This window comes from Meleagris gallopavo, chromosome 11, assembly GCF_905368555.1.
Source record: "Meleagris gallopavo chromosome 11, MGAL_WU_HG_1.1, whole genome shotgun sequence".
Taxonomy (NCBI): domain Eukaryota; kingdom Metazoa; phylum Chordata; class Aves; order Galliformes; family Phasianidae; genus Meleagris; species Meleagris gallopavo.
In genome coordinates this window covers 10,922,075-10,943,722 of record NC_139414.1, presented here as the reverse complement: position 1 = coordinate 10,943,722, position 21,648 = coordinate 10,922,075, and the positions used below count along the sequence as shown (strand labels likewise).

At 42.2% G+C, this 21,648-nt stretch overlaps 1 protein-coding gene across 1 annotated transcript in view; it reads left to right on the top strand.

Annotated features, from left to right (window-relative positions):
• Window positions 1-8,457: 8,457 nt before the first annotated feature.
• The window catches only part of PLOD2 (procollagen-lysine,2-oxoglutarate 5-dioxygenase 2), a 48,029-nt gene continuing 34,838 nt past the window's right edge, over window positions 8,458-21,648 (top strand). Inside the window, exon 1 of the mRNA XM_085232786.1 lies at window positions 8,458-8,925. Coding sequence (XP_085088912.1) covers window positions 8,823-8,925 — 103 coding nt within the window. The 5' untranslated portion in view covers window positions 8,458-8,822. The remainder of the gene's footprint in view (window positions 8,926-21,648) is intronic.

Genomic DNA, 21,648 nt, shown 5'->3' with positions numbered 1-21,648 from the left:
GTTTTTATCTTGAAACAAGGTTAATGCAGTGCTAGTACAGCTCTGGATACAGAGGAATTTTGAAGAAAATAGATATTTAGTAGCAAAGATGAAGAGGCAACATCTTGAAACTGAGAATATATGTAACAGAAATGATATGAAAATGTTTTCTGCAAGGAGGTATGTCTTTATAATTTGTATCAAATCTATCTGGATGGAAACCACTTAGTAGTTAATACAAATTTTTACCATCTTTCCAAGCAGTGCAGCCAGAACAGTATTACCCTCCAGCCCTTTTTTTTTCCTTCCTTGGTTCAGGTGTACAAATCCCACTCTGGGAGCTCAAATAGAAGAATTAAGGTCAATACTCCCCACTATCTGTGGGGAGCATTGCAGCTGAGCCATCCGAGTTTTGCTGGCCTTATTCCAGCAGGGTTCTGCATTCTAGGAGGGGATGTAAGCACAACATCAGAGTCATGTTAATAAGACTTTCCTGCAAGTAAGGGTTTTGTGGAGGTGATAATTTGCTAGGTAGCTGCCTGCCAGAGTCGCATACAGAGGCTATAAGGTTTTCCTTACTTCCTTCTGGCTATCAGACTACACTTTAACAAAGCTTATACATCTCAAAGGCAACACTATGCATACAATTATACAAGAGTGCTTGTATCTATCCTTTTTCTGTGCTATGATAGCATGATTGCTTTTACCTGGCAATTTACTAGGAATGTGCTGGAGACGTGTGCTCAGTGCCTACCAACTTTGCTTCCTCATTTAAGTACCTTGGAGCAGAATCTGTCTGCACAGCTTACCCAAGGACAGTATTAGGTTGAAGTTCTGTGAGTTCTGTGCTTCACTGTGAAAGTGATTTTGGCTGCAGCCTTCTGAACTGTACATATCTTCTGGATGGTCAGAGGAAGAAGGAACAGCTGAAAAACAGTGACCCAGGCTTGTCAACATGTAATTCTCAGATTGCGTCCAGTTTTAGCCACATTCTTAATCCTGCTTGTGATTTTATGAACAGCCATTCACAAAACTGGATTGCTGCTGGGCTACTTGTGACTCCTGCTGGTGATCATGGTGCTCTTCCATTCTAGAGGAAGTTGCTGCTTAGTTTTCTTTAAATAGGAAGGAATTTCATTCCATCACATTCCCTAATGTAGAATCAATCTGTAGGTTGCTTTGTACATTGCAGGCATGGGACTATCTGGAAGGGAAGCAGCCAGGTCACCTCTGAAAATACCATCCTACAGCCCAGAGTAAAGGAGCAGAATGTACTGCCAATGTCAGGTTTAGCCAACCTGACAAATCATCAGAATTATCATTTTTCTGAGCATCCAAATGAAAGTGGCACAAACTGCAGGCTGAAAAATTATTTCAAAGATTGAAAGTGGCTATTTTTCTGGCACCCACCGAATGACACACTAAAATATAATTAAAATTAAAATTATAAAATATAAAAAATGAAAAGAGCCCTCTTGAGGCCCCATTGGAACTTCTCCATTTATTCTAGTCATTCCCTGAACAGGAGATAGGTGAACACTGAACTATGTATTGTTTGCCTTGAATGCAGAGCAGATTGCATCAACCAGAACCATGCTTCTGCTCACAGTATGCCTTCCAAACAAGCTGCCAGTCCCAAAAAAGGTATCTGTGCTTTTGCACGTTCACAGTACACCACCTGGAACCTAAAACTTTTGCATTATTTCAGCTGCTCCTGTCCATTTTATTGTTAAAGACTTGAATCTGTGCCTATCTCAGGCTTGCTCTGAAGTGGAGCTCAGTGCTTATGTGTACTAGTATTGGTGCAACCCCTACTCTGCAGAAACGTTTTTCTTCTACTTATCTGAACGCACCTTCTCTTCAAATTCCCTTTTACCAAATAAAACTATAAAACTATGTGCATATGTAATAAAAGATGGAGAAGAAGATGACAGAAAAAAAAAAAAAAATCCACAAAGATAGAATTTAGCTCCTAAATGTTTCTAAGCAGAAAAGCATATTCTCATACTGCTGCAGTCATGAAATCTTCTTGCTTGCTTTCCTGTGTCAGGGTCTCCAACTTTCCTAGTAGCAGTATTTAACCATTCATGTAAAGATATATATATGTATATTTTTTCCCCACAGTGTGTTTTTATTGGCTGCCACCTCTCTTGCCCCATAAAAAGTTTTCTTGTCTAAAGGCAAAAGAGCGAGGTCTGCTGCAAAGACATATGGTATTTTGACCAACCAGAGAGGCACTAAAATAAGTAAGACCTGTGGCTCTCAGCTCTTCCTCACCTTTCCTGTGGTCAGCCTGTCACACAATGCCTGCTGAAGGCTGGAAAGCTGAAGGCTTTCTGCAAAGGCATTCTAGCAGAGTGAAATCATTGCCAGCCCATCTCCTGTCTTTCTCAAATCCAGCTCTGCAGAAATTCTGCCAGGAGTTGTTCTGGGGCCATCTGGGATTCCTCATTTAGGTCACACAGGAAGTAGGAAATAAGGCTAAATTGATGCCAATTTTGTTTAAATTAACTTTAATTACTTATTAATACTACTCAGAAAGACCTACCTGTCAAAACTAGGTTTTGTCAGACAGCAGTTTCTATTTACCTTAAATAAGACAGCTGGAGAGAATGAGATCACTGTGGACAGGCAGAACAGCCATAAAACTCGCAGAGGGCAGGGTCAGGAAAAGAAAATCAGACCAAAACCCATTTCGGTAACAGAGAAGATGAAATCTGATGTCTACCCTTAGGGGAATACTTGTGGGAGAAGCTTCCCTGCTCCAGCGGTTTTCCCAAATTGCCACTCTAGGAGACTGGACCAGGCTTCTGAAATCTCAAAAGAAAAGAGAGCTTTAGGGTAACTCTTGGAAAACACATACTGACCTGCCCTCCCCTATTGCCTGAACACATGGGATGCTCTTCAGTCTGTTTAATACCACAGACTTATTTCAGAGGAACATTTTTTACATTACGATGGTTTGTTGACAGAGACATAAATGCTCACATAGACTCCCAGTTTCAGACAATTTCATAAGTGCATTTTTCCACTAGTTCCTATTCATCCCACAGTAAATGTTTAAAACTTCTTTGCTTTAGCCTGTTCTCTTGAATGTCAGCTCCTTTTCAATTATATTTTTTTCTGCATCCCTAAACTTTAACAAATGCAAGCCTTTAAATTACTCATTATGATTAACTGTCCATTTCAACACCACTCATTTGAAGTCCTGCAAAACATTTTACAGTTTATGGGGTGATGGAACTGAAGTTTTTACAAGATCAACCCTGGTCAGCAGGGTTTACAAGATGCACTCTGCAGGGCTTAATTTACAGCTTTTGGTGCCTACATAAATCATGTACAAATTAGTGCAATGAAAGCAAAAAATGGGGATCAGACCTGGCCTTAGGCCAGATGCCTAAGACCTCCCTCAGTGTAGAAGGTCTGGCTTAAGGCCCGGTCAACAGGATACTTTTCTCTTATGGTCACACTGACTTCAGTAGTGCAGGATGGGGCCTTGAGGCTGGAGCAAGCATGTCATAAATACCGGAGGATGGACCGCAGACAAAAATCGTAGCACGGGTTTTCATGGGCACTCATGTCTTGCTGCTCAGTCTCAGTGCAGGAATGTAACTCTCCTCCTTGTAATTTCAAAGCCACTCATTCGATCTTTTGAGTAATTATGGGTCGACAGCTGATTATACCCTGGAAATGTTTGCTAGCACTATTAATCTTTTGCTCATTTGGGCTGTTCATGGCTATAATTATGAATGAGCGAAAGCAACAAAGTGATTTCTGATTGGATGGCTTGGGAGAGACATGATGAATATAGCCCGAGTAATTCACGCCGTGCTCAGCAGTGCAAGGTGCTGGACATCCCCTGAAATGAGTGGCTCTGAGCAGTGTGGGGCCTCTCGGCCACCGACTGGATCGCGCCCATAATAACAAGACTGGGGTGGCAGCTCTGTTCTTATTGGAGCTGAGGATAAATTAAAGGGAGGCAACCAAAGAGAAACTATTTTCAGACAGCTAGAGTAGAATTTCAGTAACGTTTAGCCTGATTCTTTGAAAATAAAATGGCTATGGAAGATTTCTTATTAGGGTTGAGGAGGCCCTCCTTAAGAAATCACATGCACATACTGGGTCAGGCAATGTGATGCATGTTTAAATGCTATATTATTGCCAGATGGGCCTTTAAGCTCATTTTGACGTATTTGTTAAAGAAACCAACAACACCCATGTATTTCTGTTCATTTCATTCTAGCTTAGCTCTAGTATTTCATAGGCTTGTGGTTGAGTGAAAACAGATGTAATCATTTCAGTGAGATATACCTGCAGAACGTGATTTGCTATAACTGAAAAGAGATTTTTCAAATATTACTTTGGAATATTATTTTTTAGTATTATTCTATAATGAATCCCTGCTATTTTCAGAAAATACCCCTAATTCATGTAAAATACTGATCAGTTGAATTTATCGTTCAAAAAGGTTAATCATTTATTTGGGAAAATAGGTATGAATTACTAACCTAAACTCAAGGGGAAACAGTCAGGTTATCAAGTATTTATGACATGAAACTAATAACCTTACTTGCATGATGTTTCTTTTTCATTCTTGGAGTATTGCTGCCAGTGAAGGAATTGCTGACAATTCCTTCTGTCCCATGGTTTTTCACAGACTAATCTTGTAATTTTTTTCTTTTTTTTTCCCTTTTATTACTGCCTAATGATCAACAGTAATGTTGTAATATTAGGCAAGGTAGCTCAATGCTGCCTCATTTCAGCATCTGCTAAGAAGATATGCTAGTGGGGCTCTTGAACGAAGGAGGTTTGGACTCTTAGACATGCAGAGTTAGATGAGTTCAAGGACAGGCAAAACCCAGCAGGAGCACATTCTGTGGTTTTATGTTTTTCTTAGAATATAATAAAAAGTAGCTGGAAGATACAAAAAAGGTCTCTTAGATGAAGATGTAAGTAATCTCTGGTTTGTCTGGCTTGTTTTACATGTTAGGTTTTACAGCTTGTCTGCAAAAGTCGTTGTGGAAGATGAACCATGGCTGAGTGCAGGAGGGCTGAAGAAGTGCTTTGGAGAGAAAGGCCTTGCAGTCACTTCTTCAGGTAAAGGTGATGTTTCTGCCTGAAATGCTGGAGATGGGGAAAGCTCATCTTCCATTTCGTCTCTTCTTTGTCTCAGTTTGCAGCACGTGACAACTTCATTCATTTCACGGGATGGATGTAATGAACAAAGGGTGAATATTAAAAGAGAGCTGCTGTTCCTTTGTAAATACTGCTAAGGCTTTGCCATCGTCATCACTGATTTCCTATGCCTTTCACTTTTCCCCAGGTGACTGCTGATTAAACACATCTGAAGCAACAAAGCTCTGACTGCTGCTGATTTACATGGGTAGAGTAAGGTCCTTCCTCCCTTGCTGCAATTTCATCTTTATAAAGCATAACTACAACTTTTATAGTTCAGAAAGCAGCTTCCTGTGATGGAACCTGCTTCCATCTGGCTGCAATGATGGGCTTGCAATGCAATGAACTACGTCTGTTTCCATTCCACGTTGCAATACTTATCCATATGTTGAAACATAACATTGTTGGTGGTTTAGGCAAGATGGAAGTTGCCAGCTGTATGATGATTTCATGCAGTTAGAAACAGATGGGAGAAGGAGATGGGGATAGAAAGGAGTATCTGGACACCAGAGGAAAAAGGCACTGAAGGAATGGGTATTGCAAACAACTCAGGGAGCTGTTGTCTCCTGCAGAGATCTCCGAGAATTCTGCTGAAATATCTGCCAGCTGAATCCTAGATGTTATTGCTGATCATTTGAAAATGCACCACAATGAAAAAAAAAAAAGAAAGAAAAAAAAAGAAAAAAAAAGCACTTTGGCAACTGGCTGTAAGTTTACAGAAAATCACTTTTCATGATAAGTTCCTGAAGGGAGCACTGCTTGCTCCCTTTTCTGGTTTTGCTTACTGTTTCTGGAATTTTAGGACAAGAAAATTCTTTGGGATCCCATGCTCAGAGGCACACAGCTAACAGGAATGAGTTCTCTCCCCTCCTCCATGTCTGCTCCACAGATTCTATTCATTTCCCATGGAAAAATTGCCTTGTTTCAGAGAAAAAGGAAGGTTTTATTCTTTATGAAGTTTTGATAAGGTCAGAAGTCAAAGGTGCAAATGGTGACAACGTAAGACTATGTCTTGGCTTGTACAGATTGTTTCTGGAGTTAACCTCTGTAGCACAACATGCATACTTGCATGGTACAGAACACACTGCTACATTATTCTTCAAAAGTCTTTGAGGACAAGTTCCTACTTAGATTTGGGAATGCTGTAACAGCACTAACATCCAGCTGCTAGCTCAGGCCTTGAAGTTGGTATTTCTGGACAAAAGCAGCTCATCTGACCCTGTGTCTGCAGAGGCAGGGCCAGAGAGAGCTCCTGGCCATTCTGCAGCCAGCTGTGCTCAGCGCTGGCATTTCACAAACATTTTCCTTTCCGTCAGGCAGAGCAAAGTCTCTGGGGATAGGAGATGGCTTCACCACATCTATTGCCTTGCATGCACTGCTTTCAGCTCTATGTTCTCCTGGGGAAAAAGCTTGAATTTTCTAAGAAAATTCTAGAATAAAATTAGTTTAGAAGAGACCAAGGAAAATAACAAGAAAATGTAGAAGTCTTTAGTCAAATTCTGGCCATGAACTTGCTATGTACATGTATTTTTTTCTATTGCAGTTCCCTCCATCCATTTTTGTCATACATTAGAAATGTATTCTTGCCAGCTTTCTCCTTTCCTTTAATTATTGCATATTACATTCTTCTTTCATTAATAGTTTTCATTCTTTCCTACTACTGCCTACGTGAACATTTGGTAACAAAATGCTTCCTGGGATTTCTCTGATACCTCCTCCTCTTTTGTAAACCATTGGTGTTCACGTCAGGATGTACTTCCAGGACCTGTGTACTGCTGTCTACTGAAGCTGTGCTGCTGCCACGGTTGGGCTGCAGGGAGCAGTTCCCTGGAGCACTGTGTGGATGTGACGCTCAGCTGATGGTTTTACCCTCGATCCTGAGAGCTGAGCTTTTCTGCTTCCTGTCCGTGGGAGCCATGACCTCAGCTCCATGCTATTCTGAAATGATGCTCAACAGTCTTTCTTTTTCCACTCTGGCTTTATTGAAGAAATCTGTCCTTTCTTTCATGGTTGATGATATTCTACGTATCCACTGTGATTTAATTCCTTCCTGATGATTTCTTATTTGTCAGCCTAGTAATTACATGTATTTACATCTCTAAATACAAGTGTTACTGTTGCCAGACCTGAGATGAGTTTTGACCTGTTAGGACCTCTTTCTATAAGTGTCTTACCTGTATTCTACCTCAAGACTATAGCTGTAACTATTTTCTTTCCATCTTCTCCCAGTTTCTTATCTAACATTTGAACTTGATTCTTGAAATGAACGAAGAACTGCTCGCAGAGTGCTCAGGTCATGGCATTACTCGCAGCCAGCACAGCACCTGTGCTGTGCAGCAGTGCTGCTCCTTGGAGGGTGAGCAGCCACGCAGGGATGTGAACTGAGCAGTGCTCATTGTCTGTACTCAGATGATGTTTGTTCTCTGTTGAGTCTCTGTGAGCCTGATGGAGGGAAAGGAGAAAGTTGGCCATGAGTAATTGTCTAAGAAGGAAAGGGGCTTTTATTTTTAATCCTGTAATTATCAACTACAGCTTCACTGGCAGGTTCCTTCATTTTCAGCATTTCCCTGTTTCCTCTGCCTGGGCTTTCTCTGTCCTCAGAGCTGCTGGGACCCAGGGGTGAACTTCTCCTGTGCTCTCTCCCTGCCACGTACTGCCTGATGCAGTTCTCCCAATTAGCCATGCAAGCATCCTGGCACGTAACGCTGGGCCTGATTTCTGCTCGAGATTCCAAACCAAAGGATGCCACAGTCAAGTTTTCCCTTCTTTCACCCTTATTTTTCACTCTGTGGATCCAAAAATCACATCTGGTAGGCCCATAGAAGCATTTAAGATAAAAAATGAGGTGTCTACTTGACTGTTATATCCACCATATCCACCATAACGTGGATCTTAAATACGAGTCCTTCTTTCAGCATGAATTTTCAGTTTGGATGATGCCCTTGGTCCTCCAGTAATGTTTCCAAGGTGTAAACCCTTACTGATCTCAATAGGCCACCATCTGCTTTTAGGATTATACATGACTTATTAGCACGTAAGTAATTATTATTTTGAATACATTTTGTGTTGCAACAGGAAGAAAAGCATGGGAATAATGCATCTCAGGGCACGTCCTTCATTCCCACCATGGTACCGGGCGAAAATGATGGTACCCATGAAAATGAATTTTGTCGGTTTTGTTCGGCGTTTGGATGTAGAAATGCGGGCGCTCCTGCGTTGGGGTGTTTGCAGCGATGCCGTTTGCAAGCGGAGCGGGCGCGCAGTGCCGTTACCGCTGCCCCGGCTGGTTTTTGCCGCAGTAACGCCTTCGGACGCGCTCCATCCCCGCACAACGCCGGGCCGGGGCGCGCCCTTCCCGCGTAGCGCTGCGCTCCCGCGGCGCCCGAGGGCGGAGCTTGGCGGCCCCGCCCCTCCCGCGGCGGTGTGCGCCCGGGCGCGGAGGCCACGAGCGGCTCCTCTTGCGCCGCCGGGCGCCCTCGCCGCCCGGTTCCTCCCACCGCCGTATAAAGCCTGGGGCGGGCGGCAGCGCCCTTCGCTCTGCCCGCCGCGGAGGAGGAGCGGCATCCCGGGCGCGGCACCGGCTGCTCCCGACGGCGTTTTTCTCCTTTCTCCCACCTCCGCCCTCGGGGCTGGCGGCGCGGGGAGCGGCGGCGGTGAGGAGGGGGAAGATGGCGTGGAGCGGCGCCCGGCTCCCGCGGCTCCTCCTGCCGCTGCTGCTGGCCTTGGCGCTGCCGGCGGCGGCGGAGCGGCGCCCCGGGCCCGGCCCCGCAGGTGAGGTGCGGGGCGGCGGGAGGTGCGGAGCGCGGCGGGGATGCGCTGCCGGCGTGCGCCGCCGGCTCCATTGTGCTTCCCGGCTCGGGTGCGTCCGCCGGGAGGGAACCCCGCCGGTCCGCGGTGCGCGCGTGGGAGCTGCCGCTTCTCCCCGGTTATTTCTGTGTTTCTTCTATTCGTCCGCCTCTCCGCGTTTTTCCTTGCCGCTCGCGGCCCCGGGGAAGGGGTGCGGCCCCCGGTGCTCCCCAGGTTGTCGCCCGGAGGAGCTGAAAGCGTTTTAAATCGCCGGAGTGAGTCATGCGGCGGTAGACGCAGGATTCAGCTTCGGAAAAAAGTAAAAATAGATTTCCCAGTGGGAAGGGAGCGCCTCTGACTTTCTCCCTTCCCCTCCCCCCCTTTCTCTTCCCTGCTCCCGTGACAAAGTGCTGATGGGCAGGGGGGTTTTCCACTGCGGGGAAAAGCACGGTGTCATTCGCTCCTTGCCTGAACTTCGTCAGCTCGGGGTGAAGTTTCCCACTTCGTGAGAAAAGTGAGCTGGAGGCTGCCGTGCCTTTTGCTGGCCCTCGGAGGCCGCCAGATTTCTGTTCCTTGTTTTCTGTAGTCACGTCTGTGAGAAGGTGGAATGCAATTGTATCTTCAGCATGTAGAATAAAAGGATGCACGCAGGAAATTCCCTCAGAGAGGTGTCCAAACATGTGCGTCAAGCTATACGCCAAAACCGATTTCTTATCCAGTACTGCTTTAGCATCTGTATTTCTGTTCTGGAAATAGAAAGGTATTCCATCCTGCTGAACTATTACCGCATGAAATCAAGTAGTTTTATTTCCTGGCTTGTTTACTCAAGTGTGTAATAAAGTTATTTTTATTACCTATCTTGATTTTCGCTTTGGTGCACTGAAGGCAGCTCGTTTTTCTGAGAGACAAGTTTATTCCAGGAACTTTTGAGTTTGAAAGTTGCTTCCTTAGCTGATAACCAGTGTAAGACAAGATGGCATTGATGAACACCAGGCTGCTTGCTGTGCTGGTCTCTCCCAGCTTTCTCCTTTTGCTGCTTTCAGTCACTCCGCAGAGTTCCCTGTGGGCTGTGTGTGGCTGTTGCTCACGCTCTGGGCAATGTGAGCATTGCTGTGTCCTCCTGGGGTGTTTTGGGTGAAACACAGAGCTCCTGTGTCTGTGGCAGAGGGACTGTGAGGATGCTCCTGTGGCAGTTGGTTACTGCAATCAACTGCATTTTTTCCCCCTCTAAAATATCTATGCAAATAATGTATTTTTTAAATTTAGGTGTGAAATCTTGTGCTGATATCAAATAAAGACTGGCCTAGTAATGACTCTTGGTTTTAAACCCTGTTGCTGCTCAAAGGCTTGAGAAGTAGAGAGTGCATAGTTCAGTGGTATGCGCCCCTGGTGTGCGTTATAGCAAACCAGAAATAGACTGGTGTATCTAGATAAATTATAAAAGTGATGCTATACAAATTGCAACACTGGAGAGCCCTGTTCTATTTTATGTAAGTGATCAAATAGGAAAATCCTATTCTTAATTTAAACAACAGCAGTCTGTATTGGCCAGTAGCAAACTGCTGAGTGCAGGCTTCTCCTTGGGTAGCTTCTTGACCCTAGTGCTGCCTGCCGTGTTACTTGATTTTGTACCAGTTTTAACGCTTAGATGTTGTTCTCCAGTCTGTGCTGTGTTGCTTGGGGAGGGATGGAGCATAGTGTGCCCTCCCTTGTAGAAATCCATACATGTACGTGAGCTCAGACTTCTGCGGAATAAAGATGCGAAAGTTTTGGGGTTAGAACAACAGCATTAATGTATTCCTGCTGTGCTGCAGTTACTGAGTACCTGTTGCTTATCATGTAACACAGTGCAGGAAAAGATATTTGTCGTTATTTTGGGTGTGCCCATGAGAATGCTTTTTCAATCAGCTCCCTGCACAGGAAACTACCCTGACTTCTCAGAGTCCGTTCCTCAGTGGCTGTGGACTTGGCCGCTTGGCTGTGTGGCCACGTAGCCACCATGGGTTGTAACAGCATTGAGCAGACCTGCTGCGTTGCTGTTGTCCTAGTACACCCAAAACATGAAGAGTGGGCGGGTGTCAGGGCTTGTCACAGGGAGTGGAGGTAGCTTCCAGAGCCGACGTGGCCAGGATGTGTCCTGGAGCTGCAGCAGTACCCGTGGCCAAGCTGCCGGCTGTGCTCCGCCTCAGTGAGCCTTCCCTGCTGGCCGCAAGCACTGCAAGCAGTGATGGGTATTGGATGTGGCTGCATGAGGGCCTGCTTGGAGGTACAGTAGGTGCTGTTGTGAATGCTATTGACTTTTTTAGGCTCAGCCAAAATGGATGCTGTGATGACAGTGACTATAAGCCTTTCACTGAAGCAGTGCAGTAAAGGAGCAAGGGATTTTGATCATGTAACCAACCTGGTATACTTTCTGAAAGAATTGGAAAACAGGCTGAGCCTTCCCCTTGGAAATGGTGCAATGAAGAACTCAGACTGCTCTTTTGAAGTTTAGAGGCTGTACAATGCAGAGGGGGGAAAAAAAAGGAGCTTTTTGACCAGGTTTTTTCTTTCCTCAAATAGTGAAGGTACTACTATATCACAGTAGTGGATGTGACATTGCTTTTGTCTGTGATAGGCAGTGCGTTTGGCTGAGATCATAGGAAATTTGACCAGAAAATGCATTTCTAATTAAAACAGCTGTTACAAATTCTTATCTATTTGGTACTCTCAATCGCTGGCTGAGTCAGGATGGTTTTGCATGGAACGTATTCCTATCAAGGAACTAACATTATTTCTGAAGAGTTTCTTTGCGCTGATTTCATATTCTGGAGAATCGTGGTTTATGTCCAGATTCCTGGCTTTTTTTTTTTTCCCCCCATCATTATTGCTTACTTAAGGAGAATCGACTCCCTCTTCACAGGGGAACATCTTGTTTTGTCTGTTGATTTACCATTATTACATTGCATGATCAAAAGGAGCATCGTTCCATTTGTGTAAAGCCACTAATCTGTTTAGAATTTAAATTAGTTGACACTCTGCTCCAGTGAATTCCCTTGGCACAGATGATAGGTAGGATCACAATAAGGGCATTTTTGTTTTCATTTATAACATCTGTTTTTATAGTTCTTGAGGGACCAGTTGCAAGGAGTGCAACTTTGAAAGCGAAGAATCTTTGTTCCTTCTTAATTTCTACACTGAGTGTCGTTCCCTTCAGCAGAAAGCACAACTTGACAGGAATGTGTCTGTATGTGTAGGAATGTCGCAGCGCTATAGGATAAGTGACAGTCTTTGAGGAATACGTGCTTGCAAGCACAGTCTGACATTGCTGTGGTGTTCAGACTTCTGGTTCTGTAACAGAACTACTTCTGGAGTATTTCATTATGATTAATTAACTTTTCAAAGTAAGGTTTATATTGTGCATGAATAGACTAAGTATGTAAAATCTCTGGTTCATCCTCAAATTATTTCAAGCAGCTGGAATTCCTATTAAAATTTGCAGTAGCTGGGGAAGAATAAGCAGTCCATTAAAGAAACAAGATATATATATATATCTTATATATATAAAATATATATATTTTATGATCATGAGAGTAACTCTTTTTTATATTCTCAGTGTCTGAGTATGTGGATGTATTTTAATTAGTATTTTGATGAAATGTTTGCAAATGTGATTGCAGACACTTAGGTATCTGCTGATCATTAGCTATTACTGGCAAATTATGCAGTTAGCATATTCAATCATTTCAGTCTGTTTCTATTCAAATATGGTTTAAAGATGCTGTGTATTACTTTGTAATTTCTTTGAAATGCATAAATGTGTTTGTAATGGAGAACAAATTACATATCTGTTTCCTTAATAATTCAAAGTTAAATAGTAGAATCTTGTTTTAATTTAAAACATCTGAATTTATAGGACAGCTCTGAAGAAAGCCCCTATCTTGTAGTGGTTGTCCCACCAGCTCTTACAGGCTGCCCTTTGAAAAATATTCTAGGGTTCTTCCTGGTACAAGTCGCAATTCTATTCATCCACTGTTATTTTCTATATCCAAGCGTCTTTTTACAAGAAAATCAAATGTCTTTTTGATGGTAGTACTAATTCTTAAAATATAACTGCAAGTTACCCGATTCTTGTATTTAAAAATCCATGCTAACTAGAGAATTAAAGGGTAAAAAAAACCCAAACCGACAAACTTTATTTGGACTATCTTAATAAGCAGCTTATTAATTATGTTTTATATCACTGTGAAACAGCTGTGCACACATCATTAGCATGAGATTACAACCAGTTCCATTAGTCTAATAACTGAAGTTGCTAGTCCAGCTGTTCTTTGTTAAAAGCACTTGGAAATATACATCATAACTTACATGTCTTTAGGTTTTGTGTCAGAAGCAGGATGGGTCTTTAGTGCTGCTCCATGGGCTGAAGGACAGGCTTGCTTGGAGCAGGCACTGCCCTTCTTGCCTAGTGTGGAGTTGCAGTCTGCCCTTAATGCAAAAAAGGGCTCTTGGACAAGTGTGGTTTTTCTCCTCCGAGGTTTTTTGGCCTGTATTTCTGTCCAGTTACTGGAACAGTCAAAGCTGGGCTGTGGAGATCTGGGGCTATGTGTTGCACAACCAGTGCCTGGAAGCAGGGTGGTATGCAGAGTTGTGGGGTGGTGGCCCCTGCTGACAACGTGGGGACAGTTATGTCTCCTTCAGACAGCTCCAGTTATCTTACCCTTTGTTAAACAAAGATTTCTTGAAGGAGATATCTTTATTACAAATCTTAATTGCCAAGTTTCACTGATGGCTTGATTAGCTGTCTGAGAGCAGGATTTAATGATGCCTGGTGCAGTATGTCACTGCCTGTTTAAACAGCTGGATATGCTGAATAACAGCTTAAACAGCAGCATGCTCTTCTCTAGACACTCATTTATGAGGGACAGCAAGGGCAAGGCTACTAAAAGACAGAAGCTGAGTAAACTTTCTTGCTTGGACAGCTGAGGTTAGCTGTCCTGGTCCCAGCCTACAGCCCTGTGGCAGTGTGTGGCTGAGCCATTTAATGGTTGCGAGCACCCACGGCCGGGCTACCGCCATGGCCCCATCCCCACTGCTTAGGAGACCTCTGAAGCTGAGCTGCCATCTGTGTGCTAATAAACGACTGTAACCGGACCCTCTCCCACTCACCGGGATCTGGGCAGCTCTCCCTGGAGAGTTTGCTTCATGCATTACAGTGATGTTATGTATAAAAGCTCATGTTTGGGGACTAAGGAGTACCTCTTATCTATGCTTTACTATGGAGTAACCAATTCAATAAACAGAATCTCACCCAAGTCCATTGCAGATAGTGGGGAAAAAAAAAAGCTTGAGTGCTGCTGCTAGTGCCTGGTTTTGCTCAGGAAATCTTGCATTGGAAGGAGCACGAGCCTGAGCGCAGCCAGCGCTGTGGTGATTGATGAGTGCACACACAGGCCCTAATGAGCCTGTGTTGACTGTCTGTGGTACTGTGAAATTAAAAATAAATATTTAAAAAAAAAAAAAAGGCCTGAACCAACCAACTTGCAAACAGTTTCTAAAAATGGTTATGAATTAATATTGTGAGTAACTGCTGGCCTTTATCTAGAAGTGTGTACATTTGTAAAAGAGGTGGTCTATGAGTGGTATTTCATTATTATTAGAACTGGCTATATTCAACAATTGATCGTTTCCATGTAGATGTTTCTCACACTGTTAGAGGTGAGATCAGAACTGATTGGTATAAGACAAGCAGCAAGCTGCAGCACAGCAAGTTTCTTGATGGAGTCAGGATGTATGAGGAGTAAAATGGCTGTTCACATCCTTTGGGACTGCAAAAGAAAAGGAGAGAATTTACTTATATGAAGAATCTTTAGTATTTGTGTACCATCCTTCAGACTCTGAAATGCACTGTTCAGCAATCTTTGCCTCTTTATAAATGGTTTCAAATTATGGATGATATTTAACAATGATTGGACTCCTGAATGTTAAATCTTTCCTGAAGTTGTAGAGAAAATCAATCTGCATTCATTTAGTAGGGGGGAAAGGAGTGGTAAAATTTAATACCCTGTTCAGGGGCTTTGTGTTAGCAAATACTAATCTAGTATATTTTCTATATTACAAGAAAATTCAGAGTAAGTTCTGCTTATTGTAATGCATTTCTGCAGGTTCTTTATTTATTTGAAAACAAGAGAAGAAGATTTAGACAGGCAATGATTATTGTTGCTGAGGAAGTTGCAACAGTACCAGCTGCTCGAAAGTAAACCGAGAAATTACGCCTTCTATATTTCTTTCCTGGGAGAACTGCTGAAAACTTCCTGCCCTTTCTAGTTCTGTTCTGTGGCCAGAAATGGTGTTGGAGTCCTGTTACTGATATCTGTTGCTCTGTGATTTTTAGGAACGTTTACAAATAACCCTATGACGCAAGTTCTATAATGACTGTGCTTGTACCATTATAAAGGCAGAATTATATCTGCTTTAATTTAGTCAATCTGGTTTAAAGTGTAGTTAAAGTCTGACAGTTAGCAAAGTAGAATCTGGCACTGTTTTGCAACTGATATAAATATTTGTTCTGCAGTTTGTGTTTTGTAGTAAGATATGCAAGTGCAGAAATGCAGTGATTAACAAGAGGTTTTTAAAACAGGAAAGCAGAACTAACTTTCAGAGAAGTCTGTGCAGAAAGATCTGCTTCTTCTAAATCTGGCACTCAAGTTTAATTTGAAGCGTTGACTCTTAGAAATCCCTTTCACATATAGGCATACGTGAATAGCATGCAGCCCATGTTTGGCAATCCATGACTCTACTTGCTATCTGTTAATTCTAATCTCATCTTTTGTTATAATTTTTTTTTTCAATTTCCTGTCGTTCTTGAGGTTTTTCAGACATGTTACCTCTCATCCACAGCAACCCAGTCATGATAGTAAATATTGGAGGATACAGAGTTACAAGGTACTTGTGGTTGTAGCTAATGGGACTTTGATATGAGCCTGCACCTTTGAGTAGCTGTAAGCTGTGAGATGAGTGGTGGCATGCAGGAAAGTGTTCTGTGCGGAACAGAAGTCAACTCTATAATATATAGATCAGATTTAAAAACTAACAAAACAAAAACCAAAAGCAACAACAGAACTTCCAAATATGAAATAGTGTTCTCTCTGCACCAATCATCTCTTTCTCTCCTGGAGTGTGATTCAATAACTCTTTCTCAAGAGGAAAGACTGTGTTTGCTAACTCAGTACATTTGTTCAGAATCCTAAGGGAAAATAAACAGTTGTCATATGGCTCTATCTTTTGCCTCCTTATGCCAGCAGCTTTTTTTGTCCAGAAACTGTTCTGTTGACCTACTGCTTTCTTTGACCATAAGTACATCCTATAAACTGACACTGGGTAGATGTGAAAAACACAAACTTTAAACATATGCATTGTATACTTAAGATCTTGTTTGTTTACTGCTGGATTACATTAACCAAGTATATGTATGTAGGTATAACTTATAATCATCGTTATATTGCATATAATGGGTTTCTGCTGTTTCCATTTGTCATCTTTTTAAAGTGTGTGGGTTTTTAAATGTTTGTTTAAGACTCCAAGTCTAGGCTATGACTCTGGAGGAAAAAATAAATAAGAATATTCTTTTCAAGAAGTTGAATACTGTCTTACTGTGCGATAAGTGGAAGCTCATTTTGTTCTAGAAACCTGAATTGTGGAAGTACTCTTGTATTCAGATTTTGTAGATGACTTAACAGTTCTTTGAGCTTTCAGCGTACTGTGTGAGCAATGTATAAACATCAAAAGGGCATGGCTGTTGGCACCACCAGTGACCTCCTATCTACAGAGCTTCAACATGTCTCAGAAGAATATGGAATAATTAGTTTTAGTGAAGTCATCAAAACTGCATGGGAAGAGAATTGTTATTATGACTATATTGAAGAAGCAGCGATGGTGTACAGTCTTGCATAGGCCAAGGATCCATTTCAGTTTTTACTTTTCTATTGTGGGCTTAAAGAAAATGTAGCACAAGCTTTAAAAGCTCTTTCAGAGCTCAGGAATTAGTTGATAACTCGCTATTGTATGTTGTTTAGCTTTTTTGGGTGCAAAGCCAGAAAATAATCTATAAATGATATTTTTAAAAAGACTATATTAGCCAGTTGTTTGGATTCCCATGTTTTTATCTTGTTTAGAATACACTGTAGAGTATTTTAGTTTTTCCAGTGTATCTTCCAAAAATATAACTCATCTGTCAAAGGCATCACAAGAGGTTAGTTGTACAGTTGTAGTCTGCTACTAAATACCATTTAATTCTTCCAAAATTTAACACTTTATCATGATGTATGGGAAAAATTTAGGTCTAGAATTCCAGTTGTGGATCATACCTTCATTGCATGCTTGTTGACCTGCACTATGATTCTTTTTTTTTTTTCAAACTCAGGCTTGTGGTATCATGCTTATCAGGCCAATGATATTAAAGTGACATATTTCCCGAGCAGGGCTGGTAACATGCTGGGACATACCCATTAGGACATGTTCCCATTAGGAGCTGGGAACATCAAGCTCCTGTGCTGTGCATGGCTGGGGACGGCAATTTGCAATTCCATTTTCAGTTGACATAAATACGTTACCTGTGAATTTCCAAGTGGCAACTCTATACATTCCATCAGATATTCAACTCAAGAATTTGATCATGTCTCTTTACCAGAATTCTATACCATAGAATAATATCATCTCTTTTTTGCAGCAGGCACACTTCCAAACAAATGTTTTCAAGGATGAAGTGCAGAAAGAGTAAAACTTCATCACAAAATCTTTGACGAACGTCTTGAGAACTGCAACCTCTGCCATCAAATAGAACTGATGCATTGGTTTCCCCAAAACAAGGTCAAATATTCTAGTGGTTTTATGTTTTTGTTGCTCTTTTAAAAATGTTTTAATTAAAACAAAACAAAACAAAACAAACTTATTTTGTTTTTTTACATGCCTTACGTATATTATATATTTTGTATGCAGCCCAAGACAATTCCTTTTCACTCTATGTAGCCCAGACAAGCCAAAAGGTTGGACACCCATGGAGTAGGTTGTCTGCCTTGGGAAAAACAGGAGATAGGAAAATGTAATCTAAAACCAACCAAACTTTCCCCCCCCCCCCCCCCCCCCCCCCCCCCCAGCAGTTAATCTGTGGAAAGAATACATAATCAAAGTTTAGTCAGAAGTCTGAAGTTGCTAGCTAAAGCTGTTTAGTGTCACTCTTGATAGCTAATTCTCAGTTGAGCGTAATTTTAGACATTCCTTGTTACTATGCATTTGAACTGTGACAGAGGAGGAATCCAAACTGAAAATGCTTTTTCAGCTGTGGTGCATTTTAGTGCATCTCTCCAGTGATGGAGAAGCATGCTCCAACATAGAGTAAGGCAAGCTAAATCCAGTCTGATTTTTATGGAAAACTGACTTCTGTTTATCTCCCACATCTATGGAGGTGTGGAAGACATAACAGACACAACCACAATAGCTTCATTATTGTGCTTGAATGCATTCGCATGCCTTCTGCCTTCCGAATAAATGGTCAGACTATGCCTTAAATTAAGGTCACACAGATAATTGCCAAGGCTACCTGGAATAGGGTTGTAATAATACAGCTTTTCTTTGACTTTGCATGTATGTATACATATAGTTTATTTACTTTTAAATCCTATTAGGTTTTCAGTTCCCAAGCCTTTTCCGTAGCCTATAGCAATTTGTTCATTTGTTTGCTGGAAGCCTTTGGTGGATTATTTTGCAATAAGGCTGTGTTTTATAGGCACCAGGACACGGATCAAAAACCAGTCCTTGTTTACTATTATAAGCCACTAGTTTTACAGATAGGCAAAGGTTTTGATGGCATAATGCAGTACTATGCACATATGTCCTTTGATCTTACTGCACGCTCCTATTCCAGAGAAGTCCTCGGCAGTTGAATCCAAGAGCAGAATGTCAGCTCCCATATGGCTGCAAGCAATATCCTCATTTTTGGCTGCTTTAAAGCTACTGTACTAGTGCCCGCAACCCCTGGTAGAAATTATGTAGTAATCTCTGTCAGTGTTCATTCATGATAAATAAGAACCATGTGGGTGTACAAGGAGCAACTGCAGCGCTTTGCATGTTCCTCTGCCAAGGTATGAGCAGAGAGGTCACTGCAACTGAGTGCAGTCCTGCCGCGGCAGTGATGGCTAAGACCTCCGCACAAATCGGTGGAAACAAAGGCACTGGTTTACAGCTCTTATTTCTGGAAATACGTATTTATGAGGCAGATTCCCAATGGTGGCAGCCCAAAAGATTGAGTGAGGGAGTGAAGTGTTTCGATAAACAGTCATTGAGTTTGCTAATATGTTGCATGAGCTCTTTATGCAGCGTTGTCTTTCACTACTTGAGTACTCAACCGTTTCCTAATTTGCACATAAAAATGAGTTCTGCCTGACACTGGATATACTTCCCGTGGCCAAACATGTGCTCTCAGGCTTGTTTTCAAAACATAACAGCTGCTTTGTGAACATAACTATCTGAAAGCTGTCTGGAATAATTGCACTGTAATAACATCGGCACCCTCGTATCTGGCATGAAGCTCTTCCGAGGTTTTTTTTCCCATGCCTTCCTGTTGAACCTCTGCGTAGGGTTTACGTTTCCTTTTCACACAGACCGATTTCACTTGTGGCAGAGAGTGCCAGGCAGCAATCCTCTGTGTCTGCCATGGTGGCTGTGGGCTGCATGCTGCCGTGCAGCCCGGGCCTGAGAATGGGCAGGGTGCTGGCTGCCTGCTGCGTTCGTGGTTTCATCTGTGTTTGTATTTGGGGGATGCTGTTACTTCTGGAAAACACTACTGAATGTGCCTTCATCCCTGCTGTGAGAGGGATAGTCAGTCTGAAGGAACTGGGTAGATCAAGTGTGGATGTTAGACCACACCGCAGAGCTCCTTGTGGGTAGGCTGCTGTGTGGAGGACAGGGTTTGCTCCCAAACAACAGTAAAGCGGGAACTGTGCTGCTTCAGCCAGAAGTCATCATGGTGTTTGAGTGAAGGATTTTTTTTTGTCTCTCTCACTGAAAAACAAACACCTGGCCACAGCCATAACTCAGGGTCTGAGAAATTGGGGGCAGCTTTGTGCTGCAGCACACAGTGGGAGCCCGCACAGCCATGCTGCTGACACAGGTCAGGTGCTCCTTCTGCCACCAGAACTGCTCGCTGTGGTAGGGGCCATGATGGCATCTAAAGCAGATGTAGCCAAGCACGTGATGAAAGTGGAATGGAGGCTTGGATGTAATCAATCCCCCAGAACCTGTGTTTTACTTGCACACTTGCCTTATTGGGAGTTCTTGAAAGTTGCTTTGGATACGTGTTATTGGATGTAAACCGTTAGAACACTGATCCCATTCATTGTACGTAAATGGGAATGAGGAATAGACTCAAAAATGAATGATGTTAAAGGGTTAAAAAGGAGTAATGGTCAGAAGCATCCTTTTTGCTCACTTCCGCAGGAAGAAACACGCATCTTTTCTGCCAGCAAAGCTGGTGCAAGTTATCACTTTTAAATCAAGTCAGAGGAGCCTGCAGGAATTTTGTTAACATTTTGCAATATCTTGCTAGTGAGACGAAAAAGGAGCTACTTTCCTCATTTGTTTAGTAATCCTCTATATAATGTGCCAAGGTAACTGTCATTTAATGTACTTTTCTTCAGGCACTCTATTAACAGGATAAAATCATACTCTGTTTGCTCTTTTATTTAAAACAGATGCTCACACGTGCACACACAACCAATCAAGCAAGAAAGCAGAATAAACAGAACTCCAAAGACTAAATATTCTGTGAAGAGTCTATTTAGAATCTGAGATTCTAAATTCTGTAGTTACAGCATTCTTCTCCATTTAAAACTGTTTAAATACCAGATGCACACAAAATCCAGTGACACAGAAATAACACCTTTTAAAACTCTTCATCTGTAACTTTAAAAAACTGACCATTGGCAAGTATACAGAAAGCATTTACAAAGTAAATAGTACCTTTATAAAAATAGCTTCCTGTCCGTTCTGTGACTATTTGCAAAACTGACTCACGCAGCTTATTTAGATTTACTGGGTATGAGCACAATACAGGTTCCTTTTGTTTTTGTGTGAATTTTGCACTGAATCTTGAAATGCATGAACAAGGTATAGGTGGAATTACTATGAGTTTCATTAAAAAGGAGTAACAGTATCCCCTAAAGAATAGTAGATTGTTTTGCTAAAATGTATTTGTACATTTCTTTAAGACAGTCTTTGTTACACTTAGTGACTGTGAGGGAGAAAATAAAATCAATCCGATGTGGCCCACATTTTATCACTTAAACCATGTTGTCAAGTACTGATTTTGAAATCCTTGCTTTGAGCATTCCTCAGGAAGCAGTAGGTGTGAAAAATGTCTATCCCAAACCAAACTTTGCAGTTACAGTCAGTGCTTGACTGTTCTCCTAGGAAACTGTCAGCAATGGATTCACTTGGCTTGGTGGTGCAGTCTAGTATGATCAGACTTTCCTTAATCTGTTCCATAGAAAAAAATCCTACCCTCTGTCTCCAGCTGTTTTAGCCATAATCTAAGATGTCATGTTCTTCATCCATTCTGTGGTGACTTCTGTAGAATTACTTTAAATTGCACAACCTTTAGAAGAACATATCATACCATTATCGCTGAACTTACGTCCATCTGTGAGTCAGTGTGCCTGTGAGTGCACTGCATTG